The following is a 26,138-nucleotide window of genomic DNA, read 5'->3' as shown; positions in this document are numbered from 1 at the left end:
GGTGATTAAATTTGCAGATGACACTAAACTGTTCAAAGTTGTTAAAACGCATGCGGATTGTGAAAAATTGCAGGTAGACCTGGCGTCTAAATGGCAGATGAAATTTAAGTGGACAAATGCAAAGTGATGCACATTGGGAAGAATAACCTGAATCACAGTTATCGGATGCTAGGGTCCACCTTGGGGATTAGTGCCCAAGAAAAGGATCTGGGTATCATCGTAGACAATACGATGAAACCTTTCGTCCAATGTGCAGCAGCGGCCAAAAAAGCAAACAAGATACTAGGAATTATTAAAAAAGGGATCATAATAAGACTAAGTATGTTATAATGCCTCTCTATTGTTCCATGGTGTGACCTCACCTGGAGTACTGTATTTAATTCTGGTCTCTTTATCTCAAGAAAGATATAGTGGCACTAGAAAAGGTTCAAAGAAGAGTGACCAAGATGGTAAAGGGGATGGAACCCCTCTCGTATGAGGAAAGACTAAAACGGTTAGGGCTCCTCAGCTTGGAAAAGAGATGGCTGAGGGGAGATATGATTCATCACCTCATCATGCTTCTATTCCTTTCTCTCCTCTCTTCTACCTTCCAAAGTATTTAGATCAATGCTGTCTTATTAAAATGTTTATTTTATTTTTATTTTTCCTCTAACTCTACTTTTCACTTCTCTATTACCCTCCAGGTACTTTAGTTAGATTGTGAGCCTTCGGGACAGTAAGGGAATTTTTCAAGTACCTTTCTTATTTCTAATCTTAATGTATATTTTCTGTAAACCGCTTAGAACCTAACGGATGTAGCGGTATATAAGAAATAAATTACATTACATTACATTACATTTAAATCTACAAAATCCTGAGTGGAGTAGAACGGGTACAAGTGGATCGATTTTTCACTCAGTCAAAAATTACAAAGACATGGGGACACTCGAAGTTACAGGGAGATACTTTTAAAACCAATAGGAGAAATTTTTTTTCACTCAGAGAATAGTTAAGCTCTGGAACGCACTACCAGAGTGTGTGGTAAGAGCGGATAGCGTAGCTGGTTTTAAGAAAGGCTTGGACAAGTTCCTGGTGGAAAAGTCCATAGTCTGTTATTGAGAAAGACATGGGGGAAGCCACTGTTTGCCGTGTATCGGTAGCATGGAATATTGCTACTCCTCCAGTTTTGGTCAGGTATTAGTGACCTGGATTGGCCACCGTGTGAATAGGCTACTGGACTTGATGGACCATTGGGCTGACCCAGTAAGGCTATTCTAATGTTCTTATGAATCTTATAAAAAAAATTCACGAGCCATAGTCAAAAACACTTGCCTGAGATGCGCTTTTCACAGTACTGGTACCCCCAGACCAGTCGCTGATTTTTGGTCGCCAAAAGCCAACTTTGTGCTTGGAGAATCACTTGGAAATGATGAAAGATCACCCGGAGTGCTCGTTGAAACATTGATGAGCCCATTTGCATGGCAGAATCGGAGACGGCTAGGAAGCTCGGAAAAGACTACGGTAAGCTGTTTTGCTAATTCGCCCTAAAATGTATGCATGCTAAACTGGTGCAGGTTTAGTGACGGCATTAAAGGCAATGTTAAGTTTTGGGAATCTTGGTTTGTAAAATAGTTCCCAAAGAACATAAGAACCTAAGTACATAAGAATTGCCGCTGCTGGGTCAGACTAGTGGTCCATCATGCCCAGCAGTCCGCTCACGTGGCAGCCCTTTGGTCAAACACCAGTGTCCTAACTGAGACTTAACTATACCTGCGTATGTTCTGGTTCAGCAGGAACTTGTCTAACTTTATCTTGAATCCATGGTGGGTGTTTTCCCTTATAATAGCCTCCGGAAGAGCATTCCAGTTTTCCATCACTCTTTGGATGAAGAAGAACTTCCTTACATTTGTATGGAATCGATCCCCTTTTAACTTTAGAGCGTTCCCTCTAGTTCTCTGTATCTTGGAGAGGGTGAACAACCTGTCTCCATCTACTAAGTCTATTCCCTTCATTATCTTGAATGTTTCGATCATGTCCCCTCTCAGTCTCCTCTTTTCAAGGAAGAAGAGGCCCAGTTTCTCTAATCTCTCACTGTACGGCAACTCCTCCAAGCCCCTTAACCATTTTAGTCGCTCTTCTCTGGATCCTTTCAAGTAGTACCGTGCCCTTCTTCATGTACAGCGACCAGTGCTGGATGCAGTATTCCAGGAGAGGGCATACCATGGCCCGGTATAGCGGCAGATAACCTTCTCCGATCTGTTCGTGATCCTCTTCTTAATCATTCCCAACATTCTGTTTGCCCTTTTCTCCGTCGCACATTGCGCGGATGGCTTCATTGACTTGTCAATCAGTACTCCCAAGTCTTTTTCCTGGAGGGGTCTCTCCAAGTACCGCACCAGACATCCTGTATTCGTGTATAAGATTTTTATTACCGACATGCATCACCTTACACTTATCCACATTAAACCTCATTTGACATGTCACGGCCCATTTCTCGAGCATGTTTATGTCACGTTGCAGGTCTTCTCTATCCTCCTGCATCTTCACTACTCTGAATAACTTCGTATCGTCTGCAAATTTAATCACCTCACCCGTCGTACCAATTTCCTGGTCGCTTATAAATATGTTGAAGAGCAAAGGTCCAAGCACTGAACCCTGAGGCACTCCACTCGTGACGCTTTTCCAGTCTAAGTATTGTCCATTACTCCCACTCTCTCTTTCCTATCCATCAACCAGTTTTAATCCACATAAGTATTTCACCCTCAATTCCATGGCTCGCAATTTTTTGAAGCAGACATACGGGACCTTGTCAAATGCCTTCTGAAAATCCAGTTATACAATGTCAACCGGCTCACCCTTGTCTATCTGCCTGTTTACTCTCTCTCGAAGTGCAAGTTCGTCAAGCAAGATCTCCCCTTGCTGAAGCCGTGCTGGCTGCTCCTCATCAGATTGTGTCCTTCAAAGTGATCAATGATTGGGTCCTATATCAGCGCCTCTACCATCTTTCCCAGTACCAAGGTCAGACTCGCCAGTCTGTATTTTTCAGGATCTCCCCTCGAACCTTTCTTGAAGATCAGCATGACATTTGCCACTTTCCAGTCTTCCAGAATCCTTCCCGATTTGATCGACAGATTGACTACGAGTTGAAGCAGTTCAGCTATAGCCCCTTTCAGTTCCTTGATTACCCTCAGATGGATGCCATTCGGTCCCGGGGATTTATCGTTTTTGAGCCTATCAATCTGCTTGCATACCTCTTCTAGACTGACTGTCAACCCTGTCAGTTTCCCGTCCTCGTTTCCTGCGTATAGCCTATCGGCTTCCGGTATGTTGTGCATATCCTCTTCGGTAAATACAGATGCAAAAAAAATGTGTTCTGTTTGTCGGTGAAGGCTTTGTCCTCCTTTAGCACTCCCTTTATCTCATGGTCATCCAACGGCCCCACCGGTTCCTTCGCGGGTCGTTTCCCCTCGATATAGCAAAAGAACGGCTTGAAGTCGCCTGACTATGGCGGTATAGAAAAATAAAGTTATTATTATTATTATTATTATTAAGTTTTTTGCCTCCTTGGCTATTTTTTCTACTTAGTCTCTTTTGGTCCCTCTCACCGCCTTATGGCACATGTTTTGATGTTGTTTGTGTTTTTTTCCAGTTGTCATTTGTTTTTGACCTTTTCCATTCCTTAAACGAAGTCGTCAGATCGCTTCCTTCACCACTACAGTGAGCCACACCGGTTCCTTGTTCTTTTTCCTCTTGGTTACCTTGGAGATATGTAGTATATATAGATTTTGCGCCTCGGTGACTTTGTCCTTAAAAAGGGACCATGCTTGCTCTAGCGTTTTTACAGTGCTTATCCTCTTCTTAATCTTCTTCCCCACCATGAGTCTCATCCCTTTGAAATTCCCTGTTCGGAAGTTCAGTGCCGTGGCCGACGTTCTAGATCGATGTTTTGCCCCTGTGTCCATTGGATGCTGAAGAACCATGAAAACAACAAAAAGGAGGAAAAAACCTGTCATATGACAGATCCTAAGAGGGAGGGAATGCTGTGATAGTGACAACCCCCAGAAAGAAAACCCCCAGCTATTGTGCAACAGCATCACCTACTAGCCAGCTGATGAATGCATCTGTGCTGGTTTTCAGAGGACACACACAGATATATGCTTCCTACAGGACTGTTTTGATAGGTGGAAAAAAAGGGGAGAGAGGCTCAGGAGGAAAAGAAAGTCAAAGACTCAAACTCTTCAAATATTAGGAATTAGAGGAATAGCATTTCTGAAGTGAACAATTAGACAAAAGGAAAAAAATTGGATGTCTTATAGAAATCACAGTAGCTAGAACATTTCTTAATGCCTTACCTCTCTCTTTCTCAGAAATGAATCTCTGGATTTATTAGTGGTAAATCCCCTTCCATCGGCATGAGATCGTAACCGCTGGTACTTCGCTTGAACGTACAAGCCTTTCTGTGCTAACCCTGATTTATACTCAGACCGATTCTCTGTAAAACTATCCTGTGAAATCAAGAAAAATCATTAAGCTTCAAAAAGGTGTAAAACTGATCCGTGCATAATTCATTTTACCATTCAGTTTTATTTAGTATGGGAAAGGGCCATTTCCCTTCTTTCTTCAATTATTGCTCTGGACAGAACCTTTTGGAAAAAAAATAGTGGCCAACAATACTCATGCAGTAAGTCTATCAAGGGCTGAGCCCATTATTCAGATTCCCAGTGTACTAAAGTTCACATTACTCCTTAAACTATTGTATTAGCGATGCCAAGCTTAAATCTGAAAAGGCAGGGGAGAGGACGAGAATCACTGTGGTTACCTCTGTCAACTGGAGAAGTGCATAGCACAAGAATATTAGTCTTGGAGGAGGCATACATTTGGTCCTCCTAGTCAAAGCACAGATGTTGCCTGAGCATACATTCTTGGAAGAAGGATTTAATAAAGAGGAAGTAAATAAAAACTATCACGCTGTCACATATTCTCTGAGATAGTAAAGTTGCTTACCTGTAACAGGTGTTCTCCGTAGACAGCAGGGGAATGCAGCCACACTCGATGGTGTCAGCCAGTATTTATTTATTTAAAATTATTTATAACCCGCCTATCTACAAATCTAGGCATGAAACAATAAATCATACAAAATCAGTGACACAAACTCACATTCAATGACAGCAAAATACAAATCATGTAAAAACATAACACCTGCAATGTATATATACAGACAATCAAGAAATCCTTCATAAGAACATAAGAATAGCCTTACTGGGTCAGACCAATTGTCCATCAAGCCCAGTAGCCCGTTCTCACAGTGGCCAATCCAGGTCCCAAGTACCTGGCCAAAACCCAAGGTGTAGCAATATTCCATGCTACTGATCCAGGGCAAGCAGTGGCTTCCCCATGTCTTTCTCAATAACAGACTATGGACTTTTTCCTCCAGGAACGTGTCCTAATCTTTCATAAAACCAGCTACGCTATCTGCTCTTACCTCATCCTCTGGCAATGCGTTCAAGTACCCCTTCGATGGTGGAGAGGGAGTGTCCATCCTCTGTAATGTTGGCAGCTTCTTCTTCTTCTGCGGTGCCGCCAGTGCTGAAACTTTTTTGTCCGTCAGCTGCGGCAGTTTGACGCTAATCTTCCCTGCCGGAACCGATGCAGCGCCCTGAGGGGAGGGAGCTAAAGACATTTGCTGTTTTGCCGGCTTTTTTCTCTATGCCGGCACGGAGCGGCGTCAAAGGGGTCCTGGCAGACATGACATCATCAAGTGGGGCTGCATATTCCCTGCCTGTGTCCGGAGAACAGTGTGTATCCATATCTTTTTTTTTTTTTTTATTCATTTTTAAACTATGCAAATTTTTTTTTTTCAATTTAAAAAGATGTGGTAGCCAGGTTAGTCTACTTTTGAAGGTAATATATGGAAGTAAAACAAAAGAAAAGAAATAAGGCGACACCTTTTTTATTGGACTACTTTAATGCATTTTATTAGCTTTTGAAGGTAATCCTTCAGATCAGAAATAAGCAAATGTTGACAAATATCAGTAAATGTAAGTGAAACATAAAAGCATTCCAATACAATCTCACAGAAAGAGGGAGGGGTGGACAAAGTGAGAAAAGAGCAAGCTGGATGGGAATAAAGTGATAAAGCAATATAAATTCATGGTTTGTAATGCAATAGAAAACCAAAGTCTTTGTTAAGTCTTATCTGGTGGATATCAAGATGTTTTATCATGTATTTTATTTAGGAATTTGATATACTCTTTAAAGATAATCAAAGAGGTTTACAATAGCATTGAGTCAAAAAAATACACAACATTAAAATCTATTAAAAATACCACCACCACATAATAGAAATAAGATCTGAAAATATTACAAATAAGGGTTGCACATATGTTACATTAAAGCAATTAACTTGTCATAAATCTGAGCTGATCCCCACTGTCACCTTTGTTATTTGCCTTAACACTGAACCCGTTTATACATGATGTGGACACGATGCAGCTATGGCAGGCATCCCTGTAGCAGGGCTTTTCATTTCAAAGTGGCAGCCTACGCTGACGATCTGTTGGTGTATCCTTTCAGAGCCAGAGACCTCGTCACCTGCGTTTTTGGAACTGGTGAAAGAATATGACGACACCAGATTACACCTTAATCTCACTAAATCAGAAGCTCTTTCCCCTTCTGCGGAGCTCTGAGACAGCTGGGGGGGCGGACTTTCCTCTACAGTGGGCACCGGGTTCCTTCCGATATTTGGTCATGCAGATTGCCATGGATGTGACCTCCTTGTACTGGCTTAAAAGTCCCTAGGCTGCTGAGGGAGACTGGTCAGCTACTGGAGCACTGGAAGGGTTCCTGCTCTTCCTGATCGGATGCTTGAGTCTTGTCAGGATGCTAATACTGCTCAAATGGCTTCCCCTTAAGCTTCTCCAGAAAGACGTCACTAAGTTGAATAGAATGCTGGCACAGTTTTGTTGGGCGTATTAAAAAAAGAGAAGGTACAGTTTCCCTATCTGGTGGGTAATTGGGTGACAGGAGGTCTGGGGATGCCTAATCTGCTGCATTACGATTATGCATGCCTTCAGAGGAATCTGGGTGATTGGTTAATACAAATGGAGCATTACACCCTGGTATTGATGGAGAAAGCAAAAACCAACAAAAAACCAACAGGACTTGCAGTAAAAAGACAACAAAGCAAACAAGAACGATACTGCAAGATAATGTACAGGGTACAGGAATTTATTAAAATAACAAAAATAAACATCTAAAAACAAAATGCATGAACTGCATAAAAAGTATGTATCCAAAATGACTGGTCCCAATATTCCTGTGGACCGGACCCAACACTGTCCGTGTTTCAAAGAAACACTCCTTCCTCAGGGGTCCCTATTGGTGGGGCACAGAGTATCAGAAAACCAGAATGGATAAGGTAAACAAAATCGGTGGTGAACAGGCAAAAAAACCTCTCCTGTACAACGCGCTGCACTCTATGAATCAGATGGAGAAAGAAAATTATACCCCAAATCACTTTTTTTCATTACTGCATTTGATGGGGACACAGACGCTAGCTAGGTTTAGAGGTAGTATATTGCTGAAATCTTTGATGTCAGCCTGGCGATGGCTGATTAGGTGCCGGGGGGGGGGGGGATCCCTATGTTATAGATCTGATCCCATTGAGATCACCAGGGAATGAGAATGCCGCGTTTGTGAATTGGGAGCAAGAGGGGGTAAGGAAATTGAAATATATCCTTACGGAGGCAGGGGACTTGGTTGATTTTGCTGCTTTGCAGGATAAAGTGGGGGCACAATGGGGGAACACTTATGCCTACCGTCAGCTAAAACACTTCTGAGACACTCTAGATCCTATCCCGTTAAGCGCTCATACAGGAGTACGTTTGTGGGAGTTCTTTGGGATGGACGGGGGAATATTACTACGTTATCTATTTTATATAAAAAATTGGCCCTCTTGATACTTGGGAAAGAGATGGGCGGTTACTGTGAGGGATGGGTTCAAGATCTACAATTATCCTTAGGACCTTGGGACATGCTTGCTCAGATAAAAAGTATCCCCGCCTTGATACCTGATACTTCCCTTCGAGAGTATTATTAGAGGGTGCTGTATCAGGTATATTTTTTCACAACAGCAGCTATATCATTATGGGGGGAGGGGGTACTGAGTGCATTGTGTCTTAAATGCGAAGAGATTGAAGGAACGTTGAGACACATGTTCTGCTGGTGTAAGTCTGCAGGGGTACTGGATGGAGATTTTGCAGTATATGAGAAATAGTCTAGGGACTGACTTCATGGGAACGAGGGAGCAGTTGGTGCTGGATCTCCCTGGGGCCTGTGGTCATATGGCAGGGGAGCAGAGACAACTGTGTCATAAACTGAGTTTGCTGGCCCGTAAGGGAATTCTTAAAAGCTGGACTTCCCTTGAGCCGCCGCCTCCTTACTGGCGTGCAAATATTCATCAACTGGTGTGCTGGGAAGTGAGAGATGGAAAAGGCTCCTGTAAAGGCACAACACACTTTTTGAAAGTATGGAATCCCTACATCAGCAATCTGCACCAGAGGGGCTGTAGTTTAATACTGAATGCTCTATATGTATAAGATAGGGGAGATGCTGATTGGGAGCAGGGCGGGTATAGTTGGTTGGGCATGTATAGAATAATTGTGGTTCATGCTTGTGGGCTGATTCTCATCAGACTGGGTTGATATGGGTGCAGGTAGATCTGCTGGGTATGTAACATATATACTGACCCTATGGCTGCATGGGGGGGGGCTGTCTTTTCTTCTATGGTACTGTCTGCTTCTTCAGGTTCAGAACAGAGGTGACCAGTTTCTCTTTAGACACCGACATGTATGTTTTTGGTTTAGCAATGAGGGGGGACAGGTCGGGGGGATCTCTTTCTATTAGGATGCTGGTTGCTTTTCATACAATGAATGTGATTAGATAACTTTCCATTGTTGTCATTTATTATTGTTCTTTTAAAGTTCAGGGACCTGGACCTTTAGTTTGTGAGACACAGGAAGATGGCTCTACTTTTCCTATGATAGAATGCTGAGATGGGGTTATAGGGAGAGCAGGGGGGTGTATGGATATGATATTGTTCAAAATGTTTGATGACTAGGTAGTAACTGACATGTTGTAGCCAGGCTGTAATGAAACTGAATGTCTTACATGCAATAGTTTTGTAGAACCGATTGTCATCAATAAAAATTGTTTGAAAAGTAAAACAGATGTGCTAACATAAGAATAGCCCTATTGAGTCAGAGCAATGGTCCATCTAGCCCAGTGGCCAATCTAGGTCACCAATACCTGGCAGAAACCCAAATAGTAGCAACGTTCCATGCTACTGATCCCAGGGCAAGCTGTGGCTTCCCTCATGTGTTTCTCAATAGAAGACTATGGACTTTTCCTCCAGAAACTTGTCCAAACTTTTTTTTAAACCCAGCTACATGAACCACTGTTGCATGCTAGCTAAAGTTAAGAACATAAGAACATAAGAAGTTGCCTCCACTGGGTCAGACCAGAGGTCCATCCTGCCCAGTGGTCCGCTCCCGCGGTGGCCCACCAGGTCCTTTGACCTGTGAAGTGATTTGACCATTTTTATATCCTACCTCTGCTTCTATCTGTACCCCTCAATCCCTTTATCCTTTAGGAACCTATCCAAACCTTCCTTGAACCCCTGTACTGTGGTAGAAAAAAATAAACTAAGAAACACACAAATATTCTTTTTGTGGAAAATATGTTCTCACACTGCATATCTAAACCATAATAGAAGTCTAGCATTGCTGGCAGAGAAATTAAGGTAATATTATACCAAATACACATCTAAAGTTGTAAAACTGAGCCCAAGAGGCATAAAAATCAGCAATCATATTGCACATCCCATTAAAATGTGTCATAGTGCCATTGTGAGGACTCATCGTAACTTCATGAATATATCAAGGAGATATGTCAAATATGCAAATAAACTGAGAAATGGATAAAAGAAAGGAAAACAGAATAGAATTATAATAAGTGCACCCCTCTTACCATCTAAAGAATGCACAAAAAATGCAGGATTTCAACAAAAATGCAGGGAGACCTGAAAACAAGACAAAAGGCAGAAGCCTTTACATAAATGTAGCATGCTCTAGTGATTTAAAAGATTAATAACCAATCAGCTGGTACAAATATAAGCAGCTCGTTTAAACTAGAGAGCTGCACGGGAACAGGGACGACGGGGATCCCGCGGGTTCCCCCTTTGGGTCACGGGGATCCCATGGGGACGCCCCCTAAGCTTGCGGGGATCCCGTGGGGATGCCCCCTAGGGTCGCAGGGATCCCGTGGGGACGCCCCTCGTGCTCTCGGGGATCCCGCGGGGTTCAATGCCATGAGGCTCATCTGATTTTCCTACCTGCCCTGCTGCGAGGCTTGTCTTCCATTTCCTGCCTGCCCTGCTGCAGCACACATAGCCAATCGGAAGTCTTGCCCGATGTCAGCGCTGACGTCGGAGGGAGGGCTTAAGCAAAGCCCTTCCTTCCTCCGACGTCAACGCTGACATCGGGAAGACTTCCGGTCCATCAAGTCTAATATCCTGTTTCCAACAGTGGCCAACCCAGGTCACATGTACCTGTCAAGATCCCAAAGAGTAAAACATATTTTATACAAAAACAGAACATTTATTAATGTTAAATGTTCTAGGCGCTCGGACACTTTCTTCTCTTTTCCATCTGTTAAAGGATGCAAATTTTAAAAGTATCATTGTCGTCTTCTAACCTATCAAGCAGCGTCCTGGGACAAGGACTTGAATTCATTAATTGCAACCTCTAACACGTATCTGCAGTTTAGGAAACACTTAATGTTATATGTCCTCCATGAAACTCCTCCAACTATCCCCCTTGGAGACACTTTACACCTACGCAGACCGATTCTAACCTCACCAACCTCTCTGATAACATCTCTTCTTGTATAACGAATCCTGGGCGCTCACCGATCAAATAAAACTAAACGAGACCAAAACAAAACTACTCTGGCTCGGCCCAAAATTAGATTAGCTACCCACCCTCATCCCACTATCCTCTGGCGCACCAAACTGCAGCTTGAGCACTCAAGCAAAGTTCTGGGAATCATCATTGACTCTACACTGTCCTTCAATGATCACCTAAACTCCTTAGTAAAAAAATGCTTTTTCAATCTTCACATAAGAACATAAGAAGCGCCATCTCCGGAACAGACCCTAGGTCCATCAAGTCCGGCGATCCGCAGACGCCCCGCCAGGTGTACCCTGGCATAGTTTTGGTCCCCATATTGCTCCAAGCTTCTCGTAAAGAGAAGTGCATCTAGCCTACCCCTACCCATGTCACTTCATGCCACTCATAAGGAGATGTACATCTAACTTACCCTTAAATCCTAGAATGGTGGATTCCGCAATTATCTTTTCTGGGAGAGCATTCCAGGTGTCCACCACTCGTTGTGTGAAGCAGAACTTCCTGATATTTGTCTTGAACTTGTCCCCCCTTAGCTTCAATCCATGTCCTCTTGTCCGTGCTACATTGGACATTGTAAATAACGTTTTTTTCTGCTCTATTTTGTCGATTCCTTTCAGTATTTTGAATGTCTCGATCATATCCCCTCGTAGTCTCCTTTTCTCAAGGGAGAACAATCCCAGTCTCTTAAGTCTTTCCTCGTAATCCAGGTTCTCCATACCTTTCACCAGCTTTGTTGCTCGTCTCTGCACCCTCTCTAGCAGTATGATATCCTTCTTTAGGTATGGAGACCAATGCTGGACGCAGTATTCCAAGTGTGGTCTGACCATCGCTCTATAAAGCGGCATTATGACTTTCTCCGATCTACTCGTGATTCCCTTCTTTATCATGCCTAGCATTCTATTTGCTTTCTTCGCTGCCGCCGCACATTGCACCGACGGCTTCAGTGTCCTATCGATTAATACTCCCAGGTCCTTTTACTGTTCAGATTTTCCTAGAGTTGCACCTGACATACTATACTTGTGTTCCTTATTTTTTCTGCCTAAGTGCATCACTTTGCATTTTTCTACATTAAACTTCATCTGCCATTTATCTGCCCAATTCTCCAATCGGCTCAAGTCACTCTGGAGTTCTTCACTGTCCTTCTGCGATTTGATGGCCCGCCATAGCTTTGTGTCATCTGCAAACTTGATGATCTCACTGGATGTTCCATCCTCTAGGTCATTGATGAAGATATTAAATAAGATGGGCCCAAGTACCGAGCCCTGGGGCACACCGCTAGTCACATTTTCCCAGTCCGAGAACTTCCCATTTATGCCCACTCTCTGCCTTCTGTTCTCCAGCATTTGCCTATCCATCTTAGTATATCTCCTTCTATTCATGGCCCTGCAGTTTCCTGAGGAGTCTTACATGTGGAACTTTGTCGAACACTTTCTGAAAATCCATAGTAATAATATCCACCGGTTCTCCATTATCAATTTGTTCACTGTCTCAAAAAATTGAAGTAGGTTCGTCAAGCATGACTTCCCTTTCCCTGAATCCATGTTGGCTGGCTTTCATCAGGTCGTGTGTGTCTAGGTGCCGGGTTATGCTATCCTTGATCAGCGCCTCAACCATCTTCCAGGGACCGACATGAGACTCACAGGCCTATAGTTGCCCGGTGCTCCTCTTGATCCTTTTTTAAATATCGGCGTGACGTTTGCTATCTTCCAGTCGTCTGGTATCTGCCCTGTTTTGATTGACAGATTGGCAAGTTTTTGGAATAGTTCTCCGATTTCCACTTTTAACTCTTTCAAGACTCTCGGATGAATTCCATCCGGTCCAGGGGATTTGTCGCTTTTGAGTTTGTCGATCTGGCGGTATATCTGGTCCAAGTCCACGTCTACTGTGGTAAGGCTGTCCTCTGTTACTCCTTTGAACACTTTCACTGCTTCTGGAATTGTTGCAGTGTCTTCCTTTGTAAAGACAGACGCAAAGAATGAATTTAGTCTGTCTGCGATTTGTTTGTCTTCCTTGATGTACCCTTTCCTTCCCTGGTCATCCAGCGGTCCCACCGCCTCATTTGCCGGGTTTTCTCCCTTTCACGTACTTGAAGAAGGGCTTGAAGTTTTTGGCCTCCTGCGCTATTTTCTCCCTCATAGTCCTTTTTGGCATCCCTCACTGCCCTGTGACACTTCTTCTGATCACCCTTGTGTTTGTTCCAAGTTTCGATTGTTTTCGTGCGTTTCCAATGCTTTGAAGGAGTCCTTTTTCTTTTATGGCTTCCTTCACCTCTTTAGTAGCCCACGCCGGCTCTCTTTTGCTTTGGTTTTCTTTGCTTTGGATATCCTCGGAATGTAGAGGCTTTGTGCTTCCGTGATAGTATTTTTCAGAAGGGACCATGCCTGTTCTACCGTTTTGACTTTGCCCATTTTTTTCTTGATCCGTTGTTTCAATCATGGCTCTCATGCTATCATATCTTCCCCTTTGAAATTTAAAGTTGTGGTTGAGGTTTTGGTACTTTTCCCCTTCCCGACATCGAGTCTGAAGTTGATCATGTTGTGATCGCTTGTCCCCAGCGGGACCGTGACTTCTACTTCCTTTGCTGGCCCCGTAATGCCGTTTAGGACCAAGTCCAAGGTGACGTTTCCTCTTGTCGGCTCTCCCCACCAATTGTTCCAGAAAGCAGTTCCCCTAGCACTTCCAGGAACATTGCCTCCTTGCCACAATTTGAAATTCCCAGGTTCCAGTCTATTCCAGGAAAATTGAAATCCCCAAGATTATGACATTACCTGTCTTACATTCGTGTTTAATTTCCTCTATCATTTCCACGTCTGTTTCTTCCATTTGTCCTGGCGGTCGATAGTAAAGGCCAATCTTTGTGTCAGCTCCGTTGTGTCTGGGAATCTTTATCCAGAGGGATTCCAGCTTCTCTTTCTCTTCTGTCATAGTCTCTCTCACAGATTCTATTTCTTCACGAACATATAGTGCAACACCTCCACCTTTCTGCCCCATTCTATCTCTTCTGTACAGTTTGTATCCCTGAAGTACTGTATCCCATTTGTTTTCGTCATTCCACCAGGTTTCTGTTATGCCTATGATTTCCAGTTCTTCGTTCTTTGCTATTGCTTCTAATTCTCCCATTTTGTTTCTCAAACTTCTAGCGTTCGTATACACACATTTGAGTTCCCTTTGTGTTGCCTTCTTAGACTCCTTAAGCTTAGCAGTCTCCCCTGGTTCCTTCACGGTATCCTTCCTTGCTCCTATATTGTCTCTCTTAAATGCTTTGCGGTCGTCCCCTCCTGTGTCTGAGTAGTTGTCCATAGTTCCTTCTATGGGACATCCTGTCGCCCGGACCATCGACTGGTGGTCGACTGTCGGCTTTCCCCTGACCTTTAGTTTAAAGCCTTCTCGATGGCCTTCTTGAAGGTGCCTGCCAATACTCTTGCTCCTTCCTCGTTGAGGTGCAGTCCGTCCTTCCTGTAGTACTTGCTTCTTTTCCAGAACATTGTCCAGTTGCGCACGAAGTCAAAGCCTTCCTCTTCGCACCATCGTCTCATCCAGGCGTTGATCGCTTGCAGTTCCCCTTGCCTCCTTCCATCCGCTCTTGGTACCGGGAGGATCTCGGAGAAGGCCACCTTCACCTCCCTGATCTTCAGTATTCTTCCGAGTGAGCGGAGCTGACCCTTCATTTCTTCCCTGTCATACTTCCGTCCGCTCACATCGTTGGTTCCCACGTGGATAAGCACAGCAGTGTCCTCTCCCCCTGCGCTGTCTATGATCCTGGAGATCCTGTTGGCCACATCCTTCACTCTTGCTCCTGGCAGGCAGGTGACGATTCTATCCTCTCTCCCTCCTGCGGTGTAGCTGTCCACATGCCGTACGATGGAGTCTCCCACGATGATCCCCATCTTCTTTATTTGGTGGTTCCTTGGGGGTCGTAAGTCTACATCCATGGTATAGGGCCGATCTTCTTCTTCCTGCGATACTCCTGAAGTCGTTTTCTGCTCTTCGGGTGGGGGGGGTGTCCTCCTGCAGTCTCCCTCTTACTCCTGGTGTGTGATCGCCCCTTGTCTCCGCTTCCTTTTCTCCAGAATTTGCAGGGATGTCTTCTCTTCTCTCATCCAGGCCTTCTTCCAGAGTTGTTCGGGTACTGTTCTCCACATGCTGCTGGTGTGCTTCCTCGATGTATCTTTCTAGTTCCTTGACCTCTTCGTTTGGACTGAACTGGACTAGAAGCTTCTCCTGTTCACGTATTTCCTCTTCAAAGGTGAGGAGTTCTTTTAGATTCAGCACTGTCTCCTCTAGTAGCCGGACTTGCCGTTTCAAGCTATCCAGCTCCATGCAGCGACTGCAAATGTATGCCCTAGTCCCCGAAGGGAGGTAGTCATACATATTGCAGCCGGTGCAGAAGACTGGAAAGCTCACCTTCTGGCTTCCCTGGGCATCCATCTCTTGTCCTCCTTCTGAGTTGTTTGGGCAAATTGGTTATGGACCTTCTGTCTCTGTCGTCTGGATGTTTTCTGGCTTCCTGGTTTCTACCTTCCTTTTTGTGAGTCTGCTAGTGTTACTGTTTGATCTCAGTCCGCTAGTGTTACTGTGTTAGCATCTGTGAGTGCCTTTTCCCCCCTCTGGGTGTGTGGTATGTGAGGGAGTGTGTGCCCTGCTGTGTGACTAGATAAAGATTGTGTTTTGTGGCTACCTTCCTGCTTGAAGTGAGTCTCCTGGCTTATGTCGGTTCTGATTTTGCTTATGTTATGGTGTTGGAGTCAGTGAGTACTCTGTTCTTCCTCTGTTTCCCCTCTAGGTATGTGGTATGTGAGGGAGTGTGCCCTACTGTGTAGCTAGCTAAAGTCTAGGATTTGTATCTACCTTCCAGTTTGTTGGTGTTACTCCGCTGGTGTCCGAGTTTCCTGGCTCCTTCAACAGCTCCTTTGCAAAGGCTAGCTTGCTAAGGCGAGCGCGCCGAACGGCTGCGCGCCGTTGGCTCCGCCCCTTTTAAGGCGGAGCTCCGAGGTCAGACGTCGAAGGGGTGGGCGGAGCTACCCCTCGCTCTGCACTCTCTCTGCGCCCTCCTCCTCTCCTAACCCCTGCCTTCCGAGTCTCTCTCTTGCCTCTCTCCCTCTGTGGCTGCTTGCAGGTAAGCTGGACTCGATCGGCGTTGGCTCCGCCCCTTTTAAGGCGGAGCTCCGAGGTCCGATATCGGAAGGGTGGGCGGAGCTACCTCTTGCCGCTACCCCTCGCTCTGCACACTCTCTGCGCCCTCCTGGCTCTCCTCCTCTCCTAACCCCTGCCTTCCGAGTCTCTCTCTTGCCTATCTCCCTCTGTGGCTGCTTGCAGGCAAGCTGGACTCGATCGGCGTTGGCTCCGCCCCTTTTAAGGCGGAGCTCCGAGGTCCGACGTTGGAGGGGTGGGCGGAGCTACCTCTCGCCACTACCCCTCGCTCTGCACACTCTCTGCGCCCTCCTGGCTCTCCTCCTCTCCTAACCCCTGCCTTCCGAGTCTCTCTCTTGCCTCTCTCCCTCTGTGGCTGCTTCCACCAACAACACTTCGCTGTCCTCGTTCAATCCATTATTCTATTCAGACTGGATTACTGCAACTCCATCTACTTAAGCCTAACAAAGAAAAGTCTTCACAGACTTCAGTGGATTCAGAACACCGCGGCCAAACTAATCTTCGCTAAGAGCAAATTTGACCACGTCTCCCCGCTTTTGTCTAAGCTTCACTGGCTCCCAGTTATCCTCGGGGTTCACTACAAATGCACCTGTTTAGCCTTCAAATCTCTACACGGCATCCTTCCTCCCCTCTTTCCTCTATCTTGGCTCTCCTCGAATCCTACCTCCACCAGATCCACTCAAAAATTGGAAGAGACGACACTAATGTAGTCAATTATAGACCCACCTCGTTGTTGAACACAGACTGTAAGATCCTGGAGAAAATATTGGCTCTCCGCTTAGATAAAATTCTTGGTTTCCTCATTCATCCGGATCAAGTGGGCTTCATGCGAAACCGCTTTATCGGTGATAATGCACGCACTTTTAACGTTATTCTGGATCTGGCTCGTTCTTCTTCTGATCCTCTGATTGAGATATCCCTAGATGCGAAGAAAGCGTTTGATATGGTTGAGTGGAATAATTTATTCTCCTCCTTGTCAAGGTTCGGTTGTGGGCCGAACTTTGTACAGTGGGTCCAGCTCCTCTATACCAAACCTTTCTCCAGATTGCGGATCAATGATTCTTTATCTTCTCCGGTTTACCTTCACAGAGGTACACGTCAGGGTTGCCCTCTATCCCCTCTTCTTTTTAATTTAGCTCTTGAGCCTCTTTTACTGGCTATCCGTCAACATCCCCGTATACTGGGTGTTCAGGTAGGTTCTCTACAAATCAAGACCCTGGCTTATGCTGACGACTTACTTGTATTCCTTTCCAAACCTGCCTCTTCTATTCCTATTTTACTTCAACTAGTTTCTGACTTCTCCTCTGGCTCTGGATACCGTATTAATTGGGATAAGTCTGAAATTCTTCCTCTTAACGATGTCACCTCTTTATCTGATTGTGGCCCAGTTTCCTTTCGTTGGGCTAGTTCCTCCCTGAAGTACCTTGGAACTCTCTTTCACCAAGACGCTGACATAATGATGTCCATCAATCTATCAGCCATAAATGCCAAAATGGATGCTCTCTTAAAGAGATGGTCGCCTCTTTCTGTGACATGGTGGGGGAGGCTAGAAGCCATCAAAATGACCATTTCTCCGATTATTAATTATTATCTCTCTATGCTGCCCAGATTAGCTCCCAAAACCTTTTATAAATCTATGGAAAGCAAGCTATCAGACTATCTTTGGTGCAAAATACCCCCCCGTATATCACTGAAAATTCTTAAATCATCCAAGGAGGATGGGGGTATGGGATTTCCTGATTTTTTTCTCTATCATATTGCAGCATTGCTTCGCTACAGCTCGGTTTGGATTCAAGATTTGGATCTAAATAGTAATCACTCTGCATGGATTCATATTGAACAACATCTCATCAAACCTATCCCATTATCTTGCTTGCCATATATATCTCCTTCCTCTCTTCCTTGTAAATCTATCTCTATTTCTGCGACTCTTCAGGCAATACGATATTTTGATGAAATCTCTAAATCTGACAGAAGATGTTCTTTATCTGCTCCTCTATGGTACAATTCCTTATTCAATATAGATAATTGTTTTATTCATTGGCATTCCTGGATTGATAAAGGAATATGGACCTTAGATCACGTTATAAACAAGGACACTCTCCTATCCTTCTCTCAGATTATGAACAAGTTCAACCTTCCCCCCTCGGAATTTTTTCACTGGCTTCAACTTTCACATTGCTTGAAGAAATGCTCTCCTTCCATTTTCTCATTCTCGCAAATCTCCCACTTTCTCACCTTATCTCAGCAAGGATTTCTTCTAGGACATTCGACCTCTCTTTTTTATAAAGAACTCAGATCACATCTTTTTCCTAGATCTATTAGGACCACTGACACTTGGGTGACCTTTATCACTTGGCACGGTTCTGACAGAGATTGGGAATGGTACTTCAGCAAAACTGTTCGACCTACAGCCTCTGCTAGTTTATCACAATCTCTATATTTTCTAGCTTATCAAGTCTTTTGGACACCTTCCAAAATGTTTCGCACTGGTCTTAGGGACTCCAACCTTTGCTGGCACTGTTCTGCTGCACTGGGAGATCTATACCATATGATTTATGCCTGTCCTATCATTAACTCTTTCTGGAATAGGGTTTGGGGTATTATTCGACGCATATTACCTATTACATCTGATTTTACTTTTGATATTCTCCTTTTTAGAGATTTAGCGGTGTCGGACCCACTCACCTCCATTCAATATTCTCTCCTTAATATATTGATCGCCCTTATGATACAGATGATCCTCCACAACTGGAAATCTGCTGATACTCTTAATATTGTGTTCTGGTGGAATACAGTACTCATGATTCATCTTTATGAGATTAAAGCGGCTGAATACTCTAATAGGTCACTGACCATATCTCGCATTTGGGAACCTATACAACATTTCTCTATTTAACCGCTGACATTCCGGTGAACTCCATTGTGTTTTCCTGTACTCTACATTTGTTATATATCATCGTTTGGATGTTGATGCCCGCCCCATTCCCTTCTTTCTTTTCCTGCTTCTCTTCCACGCACATTACCTCATCTTCCTTTCTTATCCACTCTTATTTCTTTCTCCTCTATCTGCATTGAGGTCTTTCTTTATACCTTACCATTATTGTATTGGTTATGATACATAATAATGTTAGTTATTTTTATCTTCATGCTCATGGCTTGTCATTCGATCTCACTGCATTTCTTACTGAATATATTATGTGTATTGTATTGTCTTTGAAAATCAATAAACACATTTGAACATCAAAAATTCAAATTATCCTTCCCCTCTTTAAAAGGCATATCCCATACAGGAAAACTTGGGACATCCCTCCTCTTCAGGATCACCGAGTTGTGGAACAACTTCACTGCCCCTCTTCGGAGTTCGACCTTCCTCCAATGCTTCCAAAAACATTTGAAAACCTGGCTTTTCACTAAAATGTAACTACTCCCTCCCTTTCCATTATACTAAGTCCCCTCTTTCTTTCTTTCTTTTACTAAGCCCTTCTCCTTTCCATTGGAGTTCCTTTCTATATTAATTCCTGTAAACTGTGTCGAGCTCCACTTTTGTGGAGATGATGCGGTATATAAACTTAAGGTTTAGTTTAGTTTTAAAAATACATTTGTTTGCTAAATTTCTAGGTAATTAAATACTTCTTCTGATTGTTACTTTTTTCTTTTGTAAACCACATGCGGTATATAAGTAAACTTTTGGTATAATAACCTAAAGAGACAATATAGCCCAATTATATTAATTGTTATATATAGCTTGATATATGTGTGCCAGTCCTTACCTTAAAAGGTCTCTTATTGGCTCTTGGATGTTCAAAGTCTTTTCCAAACTGATTTTTATGAGTACGGGCCTGATCTGTATGTTCACCATGGTAAACGCTCTAAATGATTAAAAACACAAAAAACTTCCATGTACCTCGTATGTATATTGGTTTTTGCTTGTAAATTGTCAGAGATTGATTGATTCATAAATATAATTAACAATATCCACCATACTGAAAATTCTTTCCCTGTACCATTATAATTTTTTTTATTTTTTTTTGTAAAATCACAAGCTCCCCTGAATTTTCCCTCAAGTACTCTTTGCACATTTTTTTAAAATAAACTTTTTTTAATTTTTTTTTTGCTAAAATCATCTAACATGTATTTCACAAAACATAACTCAGCAAATAATAAATTCTATCTATTCAGCACAGCAACTGTAAAGGAAAACCTTTGATAGCATTATTGAACATTTTAGTGTGTTGCTTCTTTTTTTTTTTTTTTTATTTATTTATTTATAAAATTTTTTACAATATTTCCAAGTGTATACATCTTGTACAGTAAAGTGAGATCAAACAACATATTAAATTAACATTCCAAAATTAATATTACTACAAGGAACTTCTAATCTAGCTGATCTCACACTAGTCCTCAATATTATTGGATCCATAATTAAGAGTAGAACATATATAATTCAAATTAGTTAAATAAGAAAAATCCTTATCTGACTAAAGTGCAGGGAACTAACTTCCCATAGACGTTATGTTGTTATTCCTTTTTCTAGACGTTTCATTGAGAGAAAGCTAGTCAGTTGAGATGGCTCTGTAAATATATACTTAAATGATAAATATCTAACTACACATTTACATGGATATCTCAAAAAGAAAATACCCCCTATTTGAGTCACTCCAGGTTTAAGAATTAAAAATTCTTTCCTTCTTTTCTGAGTCTCTCTAGAGACATCAGGAAAAATCTGAATATGCTGCCCCAGGAAGTCTTTGGATCTATTTTTAAAGAAAAGTTTTAATATCCAATCTTTGTCTGGAGCCAAAGCAACAGACAGCAAGAGAGTAGCTGGAACAGCCAGTTCCCTATCTGATTGTTCCAGTATTGCCGAAATGTCCATTGACCTCTCCCGGGGTTCCTCAATTTTTTCTTCTTCTTTGGATATGGGCTTAGCAGGTAGGTAATACACTCTTGTAAGAGGAGGTAAGGAGTTTTCAGGAATTTCCAAAATTTCCATAAAATATCTTTTCACCATTTCTCTAGGAGAAGTTGACAGGATTCTTAGAAAATTTATAAATCTCAAGTTATTTATACGACCATTATTCTCCTGCACTTCCAGCTTCTTCCTGAGTAATATATTATCTTTAACCAACATATCTTGATTTTGTTTCAGTAGCATTAACTCCTTATTTGTATTTTGTGTCTCAGTTTTAAATTGTAACATATCCTGCTTTAAAAGTGTTGCTTCTAATTTATCAGTTTTTATATTATAATTACTCTAAGCATCCAAAATTCTTTTAACTCTTTAGACAGAAAATTTATGAGCCTCAGCCCCACCAAATGTCTTTCACAGCAGTGAGCTTTACGTGGAAATTTCCTCATCGGCTCTTTCTTACTTTTTTAGTCGTTTTTACTTTCTTTAAATCATTTTAAAGTGCATCATGCTGCATGTTACAATTCCTCTATTCTTATCTACAAAGTGCTTAGTTAGTGCATTTTTTACCAAGTTCATGGAGATTTAATAAACATATAAATATTTTTTTAAAACTTAGCTTTATATTGCTGATTTTAAAGCTTAATCCATCTGTTTTCACTCCAGTCTTTATTTAATTAGCTCGGTTTGGGAGGGTTGGACCTGACATGTTTCGCCCACTGCTGTTTCAAGGGTCCTCCCACAACCGCCGAGATCGATTCACCTCACATAAAGTTTCAGTATATGGAGTGAATAGAGGAATTGTAGCAATGCAGCACAATGCACTTTAAAATGATATAAAGAAAGTAAAAACGACTAAAAAAGTAAGAAAGAGCTGATGAGGAAATTACCATGTAAAGCTTACCGCTATGAAAGACATTTGAAGCGGTGGAGTGGTGGGGCTGAGGCTCAAATTTTCTGTCTAAAGGGTTAAAAGAATTTTGGATGCTTAGATTAATTATAATATAAAAACTGATGTTCAGACTCTAAGCAGAAGACTACAATAAACTATATCTTTTTAGGGCTTCTAATTTATCAGCACAAGCTAAAACTACCATAGATAGAGCAATGAGCAGTAATAAAATTTCCTAAACGGCTGCGAATTGTACCAAAGTTTGTATTGCTTCTACTTAGCAACAAGTGAATTAATGGCTATTAATAGTTCTTCAAAATTATAGGCTCTTGGACAAAGTGCAATACAATACCAAGAAAAATCATGAACACCTTGAATCGAATAAAGTTTCAAAAAGTCCATCCTGTAATTATCATCCTATATCAGGCTATTTTTAAGCAATTTTGCTTGACATCATGGAAAACAGCCATGTCAAACACTGCAGAAAAAGGCATTTGGATACAACTAGTCCCTAGTGTGTGTATATGCCTTTAAAACTGACACTTTTACATTAAAGTCTCAGCATTACCACCTATGTTCGAAACATCAGACAAGAGAAAAGAGGTAATTTAAGTTTGTATGAGCGGGTACTGATAAGTCCTTAGCTTTGTAAAGAAAACAAGCAGCTAAGGGATTAAAAAATATATTTACTCTACATATTCACCATAAGAACATAAGAGCTGCCATAATAGGACAGATTGCTGGTCCATTAAGCCTAGGATCCTGTTTCCAACACTGCCCAACCCAAGTCACAAGTACCTGGTAAGATAAAGAGTAAAACATTTTATGCTGCTTATTCTAAAATTAAGCATTTAACTTTACTTTTAGGAAATTATCCAAACCATTTTTAAACCCTGTTAAGCTAACTGCTTTCACTGGCAACAAATTCCAGAGTTTAATTACATGTTGAGTGAAGAAATATTTTCTCCTATTTGTTTTAAATCTACTACTTAGTAGCGTCAATACATGCCCCCTAGTCCTAGTGTTTTGGGAAAGCGTAAACAAGCAACTCCACATCTACCCGCTCCACTTCACTCAGTATTTTCTACACCTCTATCATATTTTATTATTTATTCAATTTTGTAAACCATTCTCCCTGGGGAGCTCAGAACGGTTTACATGAATTTATTCAGGTACTGAAGTATTTTTCCTTGTCTGTCCCAATGGGCAATGGGAGGATTAAGTGACTTGGCCAAGGTCACCAGGAGCAGCATGGGTTTGAATCCACAAGCTCAGGGTGCTGAGGCTGTAGCTTTAACCACTGCACCACACTCTCCCCCTGAGCCATCTTTTCTCCAGGCCATAGAGCCCGAGCCACTTTATCCTTTCCTCATAGGGAAGTCATCCCAACCCTTTTACCATTTTCATCGCCCTATTCTATACCTTTTCTAATGCCGCTATATCTTTCTTGAGATGGGGTGACCAGAACTGCATAAAGAATTCGAGGTACGGCTGCACCATAGAGTGATAAAAGGCATTATAACATTTTCATCTTTGTTTTCCATTCCTTTTCTGATAATTCCTAAATTCTATTTGCTTTCTTAGCCACTGCTGCACACTGAGCTAAGAGTTTAATTGTATCCTCAATGATGACAACTAGATCCTTTTCCTGGGCAACGACTCCTAACGTGAAACTCTGCATCACAAAGCTATAGTTTGGGTTCCTCTTTCCCACATGCATCATTTTGCACTTGCTCACATTAAACATTATCTGCTATTTTGATGCCCAGTCTCAGTGTCCTCTTGCTATTTTTCACAATCCTCTTAAATTTAACAACTTTTGCCATCAGCAAATTTAATTATCTCACTAGTCATTCCCATCTCTAGATCACTGATAAATGTGTTAAAAGCAGCGATCCCAGCACAGACCCCCAAGGAACCCCACTATTTGTCCTTCTCCATTGAGAATACTGACCATTTAACCCTACTCTCTGTTTTAACCCTGTTCCACACACTTATGAGTATGACTTCGTTGTTCTAACTTCTTCAACCCATCCAAGAAAAATTATTTTGTTTGTGCTGCAAACCATTTGTCCATTTGCTAATTCGGTATCCTCAGTGTCTGAAAAAACTCTTCCCTTGAGGTGTTTTTTTGAGGTTAGGAAAGAGGTAGTAGTCCAAAGGGTGGGTGTTTCAGAATTTCAAAAGGGAAGAGCTGCCAATTTCTGCTGCGTAATGGCCATCTTGTGAGAAGTGGCACTGTCTTGAAGAAACAAGATTCCTTTCAAAAGCTTGCCTCGATGTTTGGAGACCAGTTGCTGCTTCAGTTAGTCGAGAAGTGCAACATAGTATTTTGCTGAGATAGTTGCACCCTTTTCCAGGTAATGTACAAGCAAAAATCCATCTTTGTCCCAGAAGACAGATGCCATCACCTTAACTTGATGACTTCTGTGTCTTGAACTTTTCGGAACATGGGAAACCACTGCTTCTCCATTGTTGGATTGTTCTTTTGTCTCTGAATCATATAATACTGTATGTCCAAGTTTCATCCATAATTAAGAGATGGTTTAAAAATCTCACAGGATCCTGCCAAAATCAGTCTAAAATGGATTGCGAGGCAACTATTCAATCATGCTGCTGGTCAGCATTGACTCATTTGGGAACTCTTATTTGTCTGAGAGCTTTCTCATGTCTTATGAGTAATATAGCCTACTCGCTCTTGGGATATCTCCAGGGTCTCTATCTTTTTTTTTTTCTCCAAGTTCTTTATTCATTTTTCCATCTAACATCAAGAACACAATAATATATCATTTAAACCATATACCGTATTTTCACGTAGATAACGCGCACCCATGTAAAACGCGCACACGGGTATAGCGCACGGGGAACACAAATTTATGTAATAAAATGTTAATATAGCGCGCACACGCATATACCGCGCATGCTAAAACCTCCTCCCGCCTACTCCAAACCGGCATCCTTTCCCCCGCTCGCGTCACCCCCCCTCCCCCTCTGATCCGAGATAATCTGATCCGGCATTCCCCCTGCGAACCGGCATTCTCCCCCCCTGCTCGCATCACCCCCCTCCCCCACAATCCTACATCCCCCCCAGCACCACAAATACAACTCTTACCCGATTCGGCACCAGCACCAATGCACAGCATGTGCCAGTGCCAGTGCCCGAAGATCCTCCCTCGTTGGTTTGGGCTGGGCGGTGCGAGAGAGATCCTTCCTTCTTCCTCTGCCGGGCTGGACTAGGCTTTGAGCATTTGCGCATGCTCAAAGCCTTCTGGTCTCGTTCTCTCCGAGATTATCTCGGAGAGAGTGAGACCAGAAGGCTTTGAGCATGCGCAAATGCTCAAAGCCTAGTCCAGCCCAGCAGAGGAAGGAAGAGGATCTCTCTTGCACCGCCCGGCCCAGCCCAGCCCAGCCCAAACCAACGAGGGAGGATCTTCGGGCACTGGCACATGCTTTGCATTGGTGCTGGTGCCAGTGCCCAATCGGGTAAGAGTTGTATTTGCGGTGCTGGGGGGGATGTAGGATCGCGGGGGAGGGGGGGTGACACGAGCGGGGGGGGGGAGGATGCCAGTTCGCAGGGGGAATACCGGATCAGAATGTAAAAAAAAAATTGTAAAACGCGCTTACACGTGTAATGCGCATGGTTATGCACGGTTTGTAAAATCGTGTATAACGCACGCGTTATATGCGCGAAAATACGGTAAACATCTCTTGTATTTCTTTTAATATCTTCTTAAAAACACATTTATACCCTCCCCTCTCCCCCTTCCCTCAAATATTTTAATCAAAAATTTCCATATAAATATTATCAATTGATCAAACCTTAACATAACTTTATACCCTCTCCCCTCCCCCCTATGTGTAAGTGTACTTTCAATGAATAATGGTGTCTAATCATTGCAATAATTTGTCAATGGCCCCCAAATCTTTTTTAAATTATTATAACTTCCTTTTTGTATGGCAATTACTCTTTCCATTTTGTAAATGTGGCATAACGAATTCCACCGAAAGGTATAATTTAGTCTACTGTAATTTTTCCAATTACTGGTCTCTGCTATCTTTTTAACAGATATTCTTCAAACGTCCAGGATCATGGAGTGAATGGCATCCACATTTTCTGGAATTGTCACTTGAGTTGGTCTCCCAGAACATTCTTTGTTTTCCATGATCCAATGTCCTGTTCTAAACGCAGCAAAACAGTTCTTGACTGTGGAGTAAGAATGGTACTTAATCCCTAAAGTAA

General features: G+C 42.6%; 1 protein-coding gene across 1 annotated transcript in view; it reads right to left on the bottom strand.

The window, feature by feature from the left end:
• Window positions 1-26,138, bottom strand: part of BCLAF3 (BCLAF1 and THRAP3 family member 3) — a 108,724-nt gene that overhangs the window by 2,878 nt on the left and 79,708 nt on the right. The window contains 2 exon segments of the mRNA XM_033947885.1: window positions 4,332-4,484; window positions 19,868-19,966. Coding sequence (XP_033803776.1) covers window positions 4,332-4,484; window positions 19,868-19,966 — 252 coding nt within the window.

The sequence above is a fragment of the Geotrypetes seraphini genome, chromosome 6 (assembly GCF_902459505.1).
Source record: "Geotrypetes seraphini chromosome 6, aGeoSer1.1, whole genome shotgun sequence".
In the NCBI taxonomy this organism is placed as follows: Eukaryota; Metazoa; Chordata; class Amphibia; order Gymnophiona; family Dermophiidae; genus Geotrypetes; species Geotrypetes seraphini.
Note: the sequence above shows the minus strand (reverse complement) of the source record. Positions and strands in the feature narration are given on the sequence as shown.